General features: G+C 41.7%; 1 protein-coding gene across 15 annotated transcripts in view; it reads left to right on the top strand.

The window, feature by feature from the left end:
• The window catches only part of MARK3 (microtubule affinity regulating kinase 3), a 108,642-nt gene that overhangs the window by 76,003 nt on the left and 20,323 nt on the right, over positions 1-12,316 (top strand). For 10 of the 15 annotated variants that reach the window (XM_059058206.2, XM_067027689.1, XM_067027687.1 and 7 more), the window contains 6 exons: positions 3,083-3,139; positions 5,489-5,725; positions 5,885-6,004; positions 6,245-6,344; positions 6,664-6,776; positions 7,277-7,430. In XM_059058206.2, the coding sequence (XP_058914189.1) occupies positions 3,083-3,139; positions 5,489-5,725; positions 5,885-6,004; positions 6,245-6,344; positions 6,664-6,776; positions 7,277-7,430 (781 nt within the window). The remainder of the gene's footprint in view (positions 1-3,082; positions 3,140-5,488; positions 5,726-5,884; positions 6,005-6,244; positions 6,345-6,663; positions 6,777-7,276; positions 7,431-12,316) is intronic. The other 5 variants (XM_059058207.2, XM_067027692.1, XM_067027690.1 and 2 more) reach the window with 1 other exon arrangement.

The following is a 12,316-nucleotide window of genomic DNA, read 5'->3' as shown; positions in this document are numbered from 1 at the left end:
AGGAAGGAGCAGGTACTTCATTACTTCTAAACTAATGCTGTCCTCCATAGTTTTAAATTCTGTATTTAAATGGCAGTATAGCCTCATTTCTTTCAGAACCTTTAAATGTTTGTTTTATTAACATTTAAGGTTGTTAAGATAGAAGTATAGATAGGAGTCTTTAAGGGTTTCACAATACTGAGAAAGGCAAGTTTAACCGATTTTCAAGATTTCTCTTAACAGTTGCCTCTTTTGATTTGCTTAGTCTAGTGTTTACAGTTAAGGACTTACAAATAAGTTTCGTAACTCTTGCTGTTGCTTAAATTTAATTTGATTTAAAAGTACTAATGGTACTTTGAATTAAAACTTGTTAAATATCAAAGTTGAAATTGACTTTGGCCATCATTTAAATTCTCTGATCCTCAGTTTTTCTAGCTATAAAAAGAGGAAGTTATACTTGATTAATTCTGAAATCCTTTCCAGTTCTGATATCATTTTATCCTGTGGTCTATGGAAGGAAGCTCAAATTTCTCTTTATTACAAAACAAGTCTGTTTGGCCCTTTCCATAACTCTACTCTAAATTTTTATAAATTGGCCGCCTAAAAGTCAAGATTTTTTTGCCTCATAAAACTTAAATTCTTTCCCACTCAGATGAATCTATCTGACTTGCAAATGTTTATGCAGATATGATTTATTTACTGAGGAAAAGACTCTTGCCAGCCGGCAGCAGCAGGTTTGAGGCTGGACTTTCTCCAGGAAAGCAGTTCAGTGCTTGGACCTGTCCTCTCTTCTTCCGTCTCTGCCCATCCCCCAGGTGGGGTCGGACTTGTCAGGGATACTTGGACATTTATCACGCAGCTTCTTATCTTAATTTCCTGCAGAAATTCTGAAGCATTATGTGAGGGACCTGTTAGTCAGTCCAGGAAAGAGAGTTTATGTACTTGTACGATTACTGGCTTGACTTACAGTGCTTACAATTAATGTAATCTTTTCTCCTGCCATAGTATTTCCGTAAGTCCACTTACTAAACCTGGAAGGATCGGGCATATTGGTGCTTCCGCTTTTCTCTGTTTCTAATTGCCATGCCTTCCAAAAGCTTATGTCATTATTACTTCGATGAAATAAAAAGTTTTCCTATTTATAACAAAGAGAAAGGTATGGCACACACAGAGTACTCTCTGCTCGACCTGTTTTCTGTCAGAAATAGCCCCTTCTTTCCACATTCATCAGCAGACGGCTTTCCCTCTTCCCATCTCCTCCCCACTCTCCTCCTTGTTGCTGTTTATGCTGTTTTAAGTTATGCTGGCTGAGCTCTCATTCTTTTCAAAGAGAGAGAAGCCCTTCCTGGCTCCGTCTTTCCTCAGCTCTTTCTGGGTGGGTTGCTGGTGTTGCTGCCTCTGTTCTTTCACGTGTTGCTGGAAGTGAATTAGGCGAACTTTCTTATTTCACCTGGGAAACATCTGGGTTGTCGGCCTTCTTTGGAAATAACTGCTTTTACCTTAAAAGCAGAACGCAAAAAAGCAGTAATTGAAAATTGAGTACTTTCAGGTTATTGTGGCATCAGGTTAGCTTTGCGCTGTTTGGAGGTAAAAGAAGAGAAATTCTCTTTGAGAAAGGGTCGGACGTTGTCAAATCTGGTTCGGAAGCAGAATTTGGAAATAACCTATGAGAGAAATCTCAATATGGGGGCCGGGTTGGGGGCAACGGGGAAAACTTGATCAGGCAGAAGTAAGATAAAATTTACCTGTGTCCTTCCTAGGCAATAAACATGTTACTTTGAGGGAAACAAATCTATCAATTTCACTTTCCCAGTTTTCATGCTGACAGAATATAGAACAGCGTAATCGTTAACAGATGCTCTAAAACCGATATTTTGGCATTGGAATTTGTGTACCTGTAGTTGATTATGAGTGGGCTGGTCTTCTGCATATGCACTTTGTAAAGTAAGGAGCTGCTTAGTGAAGCCTTGATTTTGGCATCATTCCCGCCCTAACCCCAGCCCAGCGTACGCTTGCTGCTTATTCTGAACCAAAATAGCGACCAAGAGGACAGTGCTCTCTGAGTTTGTGTGTCCAGTGTAGTGCATGTGGCTTACAACAAAGTTGATGATGATTTGGAGAAACAAACAATATTTTCATTATAACCCCAGTTTTGTAGATGTGTAATCATATGTATTTAAATACACATATGTAATACCCAAATAGAGACTAGAGGCAAATGCACCAGAATAACAGGAGATGTCATCTCTATTTGCTGGTTGTAAAAGCATATTCTTGTATATACTTTTCTATATTTCCTAAAGTTTTTATAATAAGGATATAAAAGTTTTATAATTAGACAAGGAGACTTAAAATTGTTAGTAAGTGTGAAATTTCAGTAGAGCAGTTATTTAACAGTGCCTGTCAGGGAATTACCTGGCAGTCCGGTGTTTGGGACTCTGCACTTTCACTGCCAAGGGCCCAGATTCAGTCCCTGCTCGGGGAACTAAGATCCCGCAAGCCGCACAGCACGGCCAAAAATAATAATAATAAATAACAGCACTAATCACAGGAGTAATCAAAAGTTGGCTGAATGAAAGCGTATCATTTGCTGAGAGTAGGAGGGATTCTTACTAATAAAGCACATAGCAGTTTTCATCGTTTGTGGTTCACATACATTACAACACTCATCCTTCCATTTTAAGGAGAAGGAAACTGGTCCTCAGAGAAGTGAAGTCATTTTTGCTGTCCTTGAACCTACATTAGCCAAAAGGAAGAGAGGGTGGTAGGGACTGGCCGGGGAGAACCAAGCTGGATAAGCACCCAGCGCGGATAGTCCGTAGCTGCCGGCCGGGTTTTGAGGTGACGACACGGGCGTGCAGAAGTGGCACCAGAGCCTTCTGATCCGGGGCAGGGCTCAGGAAGAGACTTGCTCGTTAAAATTAGAAAGAACAGGAAGAAGAGCCTCACTTAGCTCTTCTTGCACTCACTCTCAATCTCTCCAAATTGAAAAGTTCGAAGCATGCGAAAATTGTATTTAGAGATCCACACAGACATCGCAGTGAGTGCTCACTGAGCGGTCTGCACCGGCGGTGACTAATAACCTTGCGTGTCTCCTGTCCAGATAGTGTCCGCCGTCCAGTACTGCCACCAGAAGCGGATCGTCCACAGAGACCTCAAGGTGAGCGTCATAGTGCCCTTACTAGCGTACGCTTGCCTCGCGTGTGCTCCGTTCTCCCGGCGCTCATGACACAAAGGAGGCATAGATTAGACTGTGTTATTAAATTTAAAAACAAATCCTACGACATATTTTACATTTCAGTTAAGGCAGCTCATAGTTGGTCTCTGGAGAAAAATCATCCTACCACCAAACACATGGGGGCCTCCAGAAATGCACACTCTCACCTGGCCAGTGTCCTCAGTGCTGCCTGGCATCCTTTTCTGTTTTTCTAGTCAGCATTCTCTCCTGTTAACAGCCGCGGTATTTAAATGAGACCTACTTCATGGTTCTCCACCTCTGCCCACACTCCTGGCATAGGATAAGGTTTCCTGTTTCACAGAGAAAATAGAAACACCAGGCAGAAACTCACTCTTTCCCAGCTGCACCTGCATCCACCCTTAACCTTTCAGGATTTCCCTCTTGTTACAGGACACTGGGGTGCCTCTGCCGACCCTGCCTCTGTGTTCCGGGTCCTGTGTCCCTCCAGGGGCTGCTTCACTGTTTCCTCCCATCTCTCCCTTCTTCATCCGCCCTCTCTCTCTGCTGGCGTGTCACTAGCAGCATGTATAGAAACATGCTCAAGTTTATACCCTCTTTTACTGAAAAACCTCCCCACCCCGATTCCCCTTTTTGGTACACCCTTTTTTTCCTCTTCACCTTCACAGCTGTATTTCTCTAAACATTGTTTAGATTCTCTCTTAACTTGATATTCACTTATTCTGTCTCCTCACATAACTGTTATCGATTTGCTTGTTCTCTGCTCACCCACCCTTGCTGCATTCACATCCACTCCAGTAGCTGCAGTGGCCACCTATATGTTGATGACCCCCAGATCCATTCCTGCGGCCAGAGCTCTCTTCTAGGATTTAGTGTCCAGCTGACAAAAGGACACCTTCACCTCAGCATCCCTCAGGTAGCTCGGGTTCAGCAAGTTCAACACCTAAACTCTTCCTTCCTAAACTTGAATTTTTATTTCTCATCGTGGTGACTGTCCTTCAGGTGCCTCTCTCCCCTTTACTCTGCCGTCCACTCAGACCCCAGGTCTTTTTGCTGCTCTTTCCCGAGTATCACTTGAGCTCACTCTTTTCTGTCCCCACTCCCACTCTCCTACTCCAGACCACCAGCGTATCTCATACCTGATTACTACACTAGCCTCTTGCCTGGTCTTCCCTGCTTCCAGTTTTGCCTCTTTCTTCCATGTCCGTTTCCTGCATTGTAACCAGAATGGTCCTTTAAAAACACAAGTAAGATTGTCATTTCCCGCTTGAATGACTTTTTCAGTGGCTTCCTGTTGCCCTTAGGTTACAAACCCAAACTTCCTGACTACAAGCCACTCGGCTGGCCCTTTGTAATTCAGGCATGGCCACGTCCCCAGCTGTGTCTCTCTGCATTTCTCTACCACACACTGCCTTTCAGTTTCTTGAGGAAAGCGGTGTTCTGTTTCAGCAGGGTTTTCACACTGTTTATTCTGCTTGAAATACCTCCGGTTAACACACCCACTACTATCAAGTAATCTTCCAGGCAGCAGTTTCAGTTTCACCCCCTCGAGGAAGCCGTACCAAACCTTTCAGTGCTGGGCCCATGACTCCCCACTTTTCTGTCACAGCAGTTAGGTCCAAGAGTGTAGCTGCTTATTTTTCTAAATTGTCAGCTTTTTGAGGGCAGGACCCTGTCTGTCTGTATATCCAGACACTAACGTAACACCTGGTGTGTAATTGCCACATGGTGAACGTTTGCTGAAACAAGTGGGAAAGACTGTGATCTCTATCTTGAATGCAGTTTACGATGCTCCCTCCTCAATAATAGCTATTACGCAGCTTACTTAGCAGTGTCTGTGAAATGTGGCTGTCCACCTAAAGCAAGTATCTATTTTTTAAAAGCCCCTTATTCTTAAAAAGCTCTTTAAAGATTTTATTGATCGTGGACATTTGCTGTATAATTAGTGCTAGAATCAGTCTTTACAGTGAGGCTTCCATATTCCCGGTTCTGCATCTGTGGCTAAGGAGGGCTGGCTGTACTATACCGTTTTTATGATAATGGATTATGGTATCCACAGGGGGTCCTAGAACCAGTCCCCTAAGAAGACTGAGGGATGACTGCACTTCATATCTGTTACTGGTTATTAATGCTGAAAAATGAGGAATTCTGATTTAGCTCCTATTTTTCTTCTCTAGAAAGAATGTTTTCTTATTCATTAGGATATATTAACTTTACATCATTGCAAAAAGCTTTTGTGAAATGCCTGATTCTATCACAGTTCTGATTATATTTTGGTTAAATTTCATTTTTGTCTTGGTGTTTTCCCTCTAGGCTGAAAATCTATTGTTAGATGCTGATATGAACATTAAAATAGCTGACTTTGGTTTTAGCAATGAATTTACTGTTGGCAGTAAACTGGATACGTTTTGTGGCAGTCCTCCGTATGCAGCCCCAGAGCTCTTCCAGGGCAAGAAATACGACGGGCCGGAAGTGGACGTGTGGAGCCTCGGTGTCATTCTTTACACTCTAGTCAGCGGGTCACTCCCCTTTGATGGACAGAACCTAAAGGTATAAGAAGTGGTTGCATCCGTGTTCTTCAGAAAGCTAAGAGGGTTTTATAAAATGATAAGAGTTAATGTGTTAATGTTGTTTCAGTGGGGTTCTTTGAGTTCTTTTTCAACCTAAAAGTTTACTCATTAGTTTTCTTTCCTCTCTACCTCCCCAAAGGAACTGAGAGAGAGAGTATTAAGAGGGAAATACAGAATCCCTTTCTACATGTCCACAGACTGTGAAAACCTTCTCAAACGTTTCCTGGTGCTAAATCCAATAAAACGAGGCACTCTAGAGGTAATCACATACGTGGAAATAAGGGACAACTTTGGAGCGTCATGAAAGTATTTTTAGAACTTTGCTTGGTTTGTATGACGTATTGAACACTATCCTGGGGTTTTTTAAGTAACATTGAGACATTTTTTTAAAGTTATCCTTGGAGCCATAATCAATGAAATGTTGAAAATAAACTTTCCTAAGTATTGTGATTATCAGAATGTTTCATTTTATGCTGCTAATGAACAGTTCACCTTTCAGCAAATCATGAAGGACAGGTGGATCAATGCAGGGCATGAGGAAGATGAGCTAAAGCCATTTGTTGAACCAGAACTGGACATCTCGGACCAGAAAAGAATAGGTGATTATTCTGTGCCTGCGCGTTGGTGTGTGTACAAGTAACATACTTCTGTCGTGATTCATATGTGTGTGCCTAAAATGGGGATAATGGGAAGTTAAGTATAAGTTACATGAATCAGCTTATATGTTTTGTCATATTTAGGAGCTTTTCTGCAGTTGCCTGTAATAGCACTCAGTAACTCAGAAATAAGCCAGCTGCTCGTATATGTTAGAAAATGTGTGATCTTTTGGGTCAAATAAAGGAAATTATTTTACCCTATAACATAATGATTTCTTAATCAAACGAAACACATAAACTATATATTATACCCTTCTTTTAGATATTATGGTGGGAATGGGATATTCACAAGATGAAATCCAAGAATCTCTTAGTAAGATGAAATATGATGAAATCACAGCTACGTACCTGTTGTTGGGGAGAAAATCTTCAGAGGTAAGAATAATCAGATAAAAACCTACAGTATCCTTTTTGTGAATTATTAGCTCATGTAAACTCTTAGGGTTTTTTTAGTGTGTATAACATTTGATAATATTTTAAAATTTACCTTCAAATAACTAATCTAACTCCTATGACTATTATGAAATACTATTTTAACCTTAAGATAATAACCTTTAATAATTTGGCTTCCATTAAGTTAACCTATAGTCATTAGTAGTTTTTAAATGATGTAAAGTATCAGATGAAATAAATAGAGCATTTTAAGTTTTTTGAAAAAGCCTGGAAAGAAGAACAAAAATATTTATCCTGTGTGAGTTTTTCCAGCAGTCAGAGAAATACTTTTGCCTGAGTTTAGGGTTGCCATTTTTGTACACTGATTTTTTCTTCTCTCTCAGTGAACTACTTATGAGAGGTTTGTGTATTGTAAGTTTAGTTTCATAATAAACCATTTGGGCTCGTGTTGTGGTTTGCTCTGTTTTTCTCATTTTCTCTAGCTGGATGCTAGTGATTCCAGTTCTAGCAGCAATCTTTCACTTGCTAAGGTTAGGCCAAGCAGTGACCTCAGCAACAGTACTGGCCAGTCTCCTCACCACAAAGTGCAGAGAAGTGTTTCTTCAAGCCAGAAGCAGAGGCGGTACAGTGACCATGGTAAGTTTGAGACCATTCCAGTGTGTTCTCTCAGAGTCTCCCGTTAACCAAGAGGCCTCCTAACACTGGGAGCATCCTTTTGCTTGTGGACTACTGGGGTTGAAGTTGCTTGATTTTCCTTCTTGACATTTCTTTCAAAGCAGTTCTGCAGGTTCTGGCATATTTATCTCAAGGCTCTGATCTCCTTGGTACACTCAGTAAGCTTTTTTTTTTTTTTTTAAATTTATTTATTTATTTATTTTGGGCTGCATCGGGTCTTTGTTGCGGTGCGCAGGCTTCTCACTGCGGTGGCTTCTCTTTGTTGTGGAGCACGGGCTCTAGGAGCACGAGCTTCTGTAGTTGTGGCTCGCGGGCTGTAGGGCGCAGGCTCAGTAGTTACGGCACACGGGCTTAGTCGCTCCGCGGCATGTGGGATCTTCTCGGACCAGGGATGGAACCCATGTCCCCTGCATTGGCAGGTGGATTCTTAACCACTGTGCCACCAGGGAAGTCCCTCAGTAGGCTTTTATTGAGTAAGGCCTGGCTGGGTGGAAGCCTTAGCCACATGTGACTTGTTGAGCACTTGAACGGTGGAAATGATTTTCAGTTTTGTCTCAGTTAAATTCAGAAAGCCATGTGTAGTCAGTGGCTACCACACTGGACAGCACAGCCCTGGAAAATGTATAGTATCCCAGTTTTGCCTTAATTGGTTTAAATTTTTGACCTGTGTCTTTCTCAGCCACACTCTAGCTGTTGGTGTGTCTAACCACCCTCACTCTTAAAAGTGTTCACCATGGGGCTTCCCTGGTGGTGCAGTGGTTGAGAATCCGCCTGCCGATGCAGGGGTCACGGGTTCGTGCCCTGGTCCGGGAAGATCCCACATGCCGCGAAGCAACTAAGCCCGTGAGCCATGGCCGCTAGGCCTGCGCGTCCGGAGCCTGTGCTCCGCAACGGGAGAGGCCACAGCAGTGAGAGGCCCGCATACCACAAAAAAAAAAAAAAAAAAGTGTTCACCATGGACATGACTATTTCAGGAGACTTAAGACCCTCAAGGGTGTGCTCACCAAACTTGACAGTTAGTCTGCCTTCAAGGCAGCCCCATCTGTTGGAATCCAGAGACTCTAGTAGGTGTGTGTTTATTCACATATTATTATTTCCTTTAATTCCAGCGTGCAGGAACCGAATTTATGTTGGCCTGGTCCTAACTTTTAAAAATACATCCTCACGTGGAACGGGGCCCCGTTCATCTCTTTGTTCAGTTCATTTCCCTTCTCTGGATTTTGTCCACCTCCATTCTTTCACCTGGAGATGTGGCACTTAGAATTGCACAGAGTATTCCAGGCGTCTGCAGCTTTGGTTTTGTACCAAAAGTGATGACTTTGGTTTCCATTTCTCTCCCTGCTGCTGCTGCCTCTCTATGTGGTTTGGGCCAAAGCAGCACATTGTACTGACACTGTCAGTAAACTGTCTATATGTCTGCTATTTTCTAGGGTATAACTGAGAGCTCAGAACCTGTCTGATGCCAGGATTTGTGTAGGTGGCATTTGTAAACCAAGTGTTGATCTGGGTCTCTGTCTCTTGTGTTCATGTTAGTTGCTTACAAGGAGGGGTTTTCTGTGTACTGCAGAGCAATTAGCAAAAAGCCTACGTTGTTGCTCTAAATCAACCAGTTTAAAGGGAATTGTTCCTAAATCCTGGAAGAAACCTGGTGATGGAGTTTTCTCATGTCCCTTTCCCCAGCTCAGAAAATTTTAGAGCTAAAAATAGCTCACCAAACCCCCAAATTAGCAATAAGGAAATAGGGCAAGAGAGCTCACCAGGTCTTCTGAGGTTAAATAGAAGTGAGAACGCCTGAGACAGACCCAGGATTCCTGGCCCCTGGTCCTATGGCTGTGTCCACTAACCCGCCCGTTACCTCTTATAGTAGTGCTTTTATAATAATAATCATCCTTCTTTCTTGGAGCCTCTGATATTAAAAAGAAGTTCACAAAAGAATATTTCCAGAAATTCTGTATCTAGAAAATCACTGACCCAATTCCACATTCTTTGGGGATGAAGATAGTGGTCAGCAAAAAAAAAAAAAAAGATTTGATTATGCCTCTGGCACTGTTCCTTTAAGTGCTGAAAATGAGACAGGTTCCAAATATGAAATCTAGTAAAGCACATCCACTTGGTACCAAGTGAAGGCAGACAAGCCTGTAGACAGACCAACTTTTAGCTTGCCCTCCCACCCCATCTCATCTCTCCTCTTGTTCCCTACCTCTGGATGCCAATGATTTATATCTGCCTGCTTCTGTAAAATCGTAACTTAATTTTTATTTGTGTTTCTTAATTTCGGTCCCATGTGTGAACCCCCCTGTATGTATGTACATTTTTTTCTAGGAAGGGTGATCTTCATCAGATTTTCAAGGGGTTCTTTTATTTTAAAAAAGAAAAGAAAGTGAAGAATCACTGTTCTATTAACTAGTCAGTGATATTGGGGAGGTTGGTAGTGATCAGAAAAAAAGATAAATTTGCATCCATTTCTCACATCTTATACAAGGTTGGATTCCAATTGGAATAAAGGTGTTAATATTAAAAAAAGAAACTGAGACTTCCCTGGTGGTCCAGCAGTAAAGAATCTCCCTTCCAGTGCAGGGGGCTCGGGTTTGATCCCTGGTCGAGGAACTAAGATCCCACATGCTGCAGGGCAACTAAGCCCACATGCTACAACTACTGAGCCCACGTGCCTCAACTAGAGTGCACATGTGCCTGCATGCCAGTGTGCTCTGGAGCCCGCCCGCCGCAACGAAAGATCCTGCATGCTGTAATGGAGATCCCACGAGCCACAAATGAGACCCAGCGCAGCCTAAAATAAAATACAAAACATATAAATAAATTAATTAAATAAAAATTATTTTTTTAAAATCATATTTGGGGGAATTCCCTGGCGGTCCAGTGGTTAATTAGCACTCTAGGCACTTTCACTGTTGTGGCCCGGCTTCACTCCCTGGTCAGGGAACTAAGATCCTGCAGGCTGTGCAGTGTGGCCCAAAAATAAAAAGAAGAAGAAAAAAAAAATCCCGTTTGTGCGTGATATATCCACACCACGGAACACTACTCAGCAATAAAAAGGAACAAATTATTGATAAATACAGTAATTTGAATGGATCTCAAGGGAATTATGCTGAGTGGGGGGGAGACAATCTCAAAAGGTTACATTGACTCCATTCACATAACATTCTTGAAATAATGGAATTACAGAGATGAGAACAGATTGGCGGTTGCCAGGATTTAGGGAAGGGACTCGAGGTGGAAGATAGGTGGCTGTGGCTGTGATAGGGTCGCCCACAAGGTCCTTGAGATAGAACTGTTCTTCGTCTTGACTGGTGGTGATCACGTGAATCTGCACATGTGATTAAAGTGTGTAGAGCTGAATACACACGCACATAACACACAGTGCAAGTGGAACAGGAGCAGTCTGAATGAATGAGGTCCGTGGGTTGTATCAATAGCTGGTTTCCAGGCACAATCTCAAATCCTAAAATGAAAAAAAAAATCTTTTAATTTTCTAAATAACAATAATAAATGCTTCAAAACAAATTGGTAGTAACCCTGAAGATTCAGAATGTCATTAGATGTATCATGACATTGAGAAGAAAGAGAAGTATTAAGGGTAGTATCACCCTATACTTGGCTGAGTCTTTGTTTTATATGTTAAAATTGCCAAACTGAGAACTTGATTGTTGCTCTCCCATAAATCAAATCTTTGTTAATTTTTAATTCAGTTCCAAATAGAGTTACCATTTATTTATTTATTTACCACACCATGCAGCTTGTGAGATCTTGGCTCCCCAACGAGGGGTGGAACCCGGGCCCTCAGCAGTGAAAGCACAGGGTCCTAACCACTGGACCACCAGGGAACTCCCTAGATTTACCAATAGGATTTTTGTCCTAGAAGTAGCTTTTCTGTACCCCACCCCATCCGGTTTTTGTTAATAATTTATTTTTCTATTGAAGTATAGTTGATTTACAATGTTATGTTAATTTCTACTATACAGCAGAGTGAGTGACTCAGTTATACACATATATACATTCTTTTCCATATTCTTTTCCATTATGGTTTATCTCAGGATATTGAATATAATTCCCTGTGCTATACGGTGAGACGTGGTTGTTATCCATTCTGTATGTAATAGTTTGCATCTGCTAAACCCCAAGCTCCCAGTTCCTCCCCCCCTTCCCTCTTCCCCCTCCCATCCATTTTTTAATAGACCTAAAATATAAAGGCTTTTCTACCATAAATGGTGAGCATTTGGTGCTGTTCCTTAAGATTACCACTGGACGTCATATATAATGAATGTACTAGTTATCTCGTTCATTTCCAAAATTCTTTGAACTCCGAATCTCCTGTGTCATCAGAGTCTCTAGGTGATTTACTGCAGGACATCAGTTAATTGCCCACCTGGGATGTCCCTAGGCATCCTCCTCCTGGGAGGGGGTCTGACCGGGAACATCCACCCATGTCCTCCGTGTCACTTCCATGAGAAACATGCTTTCTTTTGCTTATACTGCCTCTCCTTGTCTACTCAAATTCCTGTTTACCTAGAAGATAATGAGTGCTTTAAAAAAGATGCAAGATAAAACTTCAAAAGAAAGAGCCTGTAAATCTGTACTGTTCTTTTCCAAAAGGTGACAGCATCTCTTACACAAAAAGGATGAAATTTGCTCAGATGTATAGATACCAAGTGAACCAGTTCATTCTGCATGATGTGTGTGCATCAAGTTAGCTTGATTATTTATCTGTCCAATAACACCCCGTGAACATGTTTCAGAAAGACAACTATATAAGCTTATTAGTTTAAAAAAAAAACTTTTAAAAAGTAGAATGTTAGGGACTAATAAGTGAAATTTTAAAATTGAATTCA

The sequence above is a fragment of the Kogia breviceps genome, chromosome 3 (assembly GCF_026419965.1).
Source record: "Kogia breviceps isolate mKogBre1 chromosome 3, mKogBre1 haplotype 1, whole genome shotgun sequence".
NCBI classification, from domain to species: Eukaryota; Metazoa; Chordata; class Mammalia; order Artiodactyla; family Physeteridae; genus Kogia; species Kogia breviceps.
The sequence above is the reverse complement of the archived record's forward strand: the minus strand, read 5'-3'. Positions and strand labels throughout refer to the sequence as shown.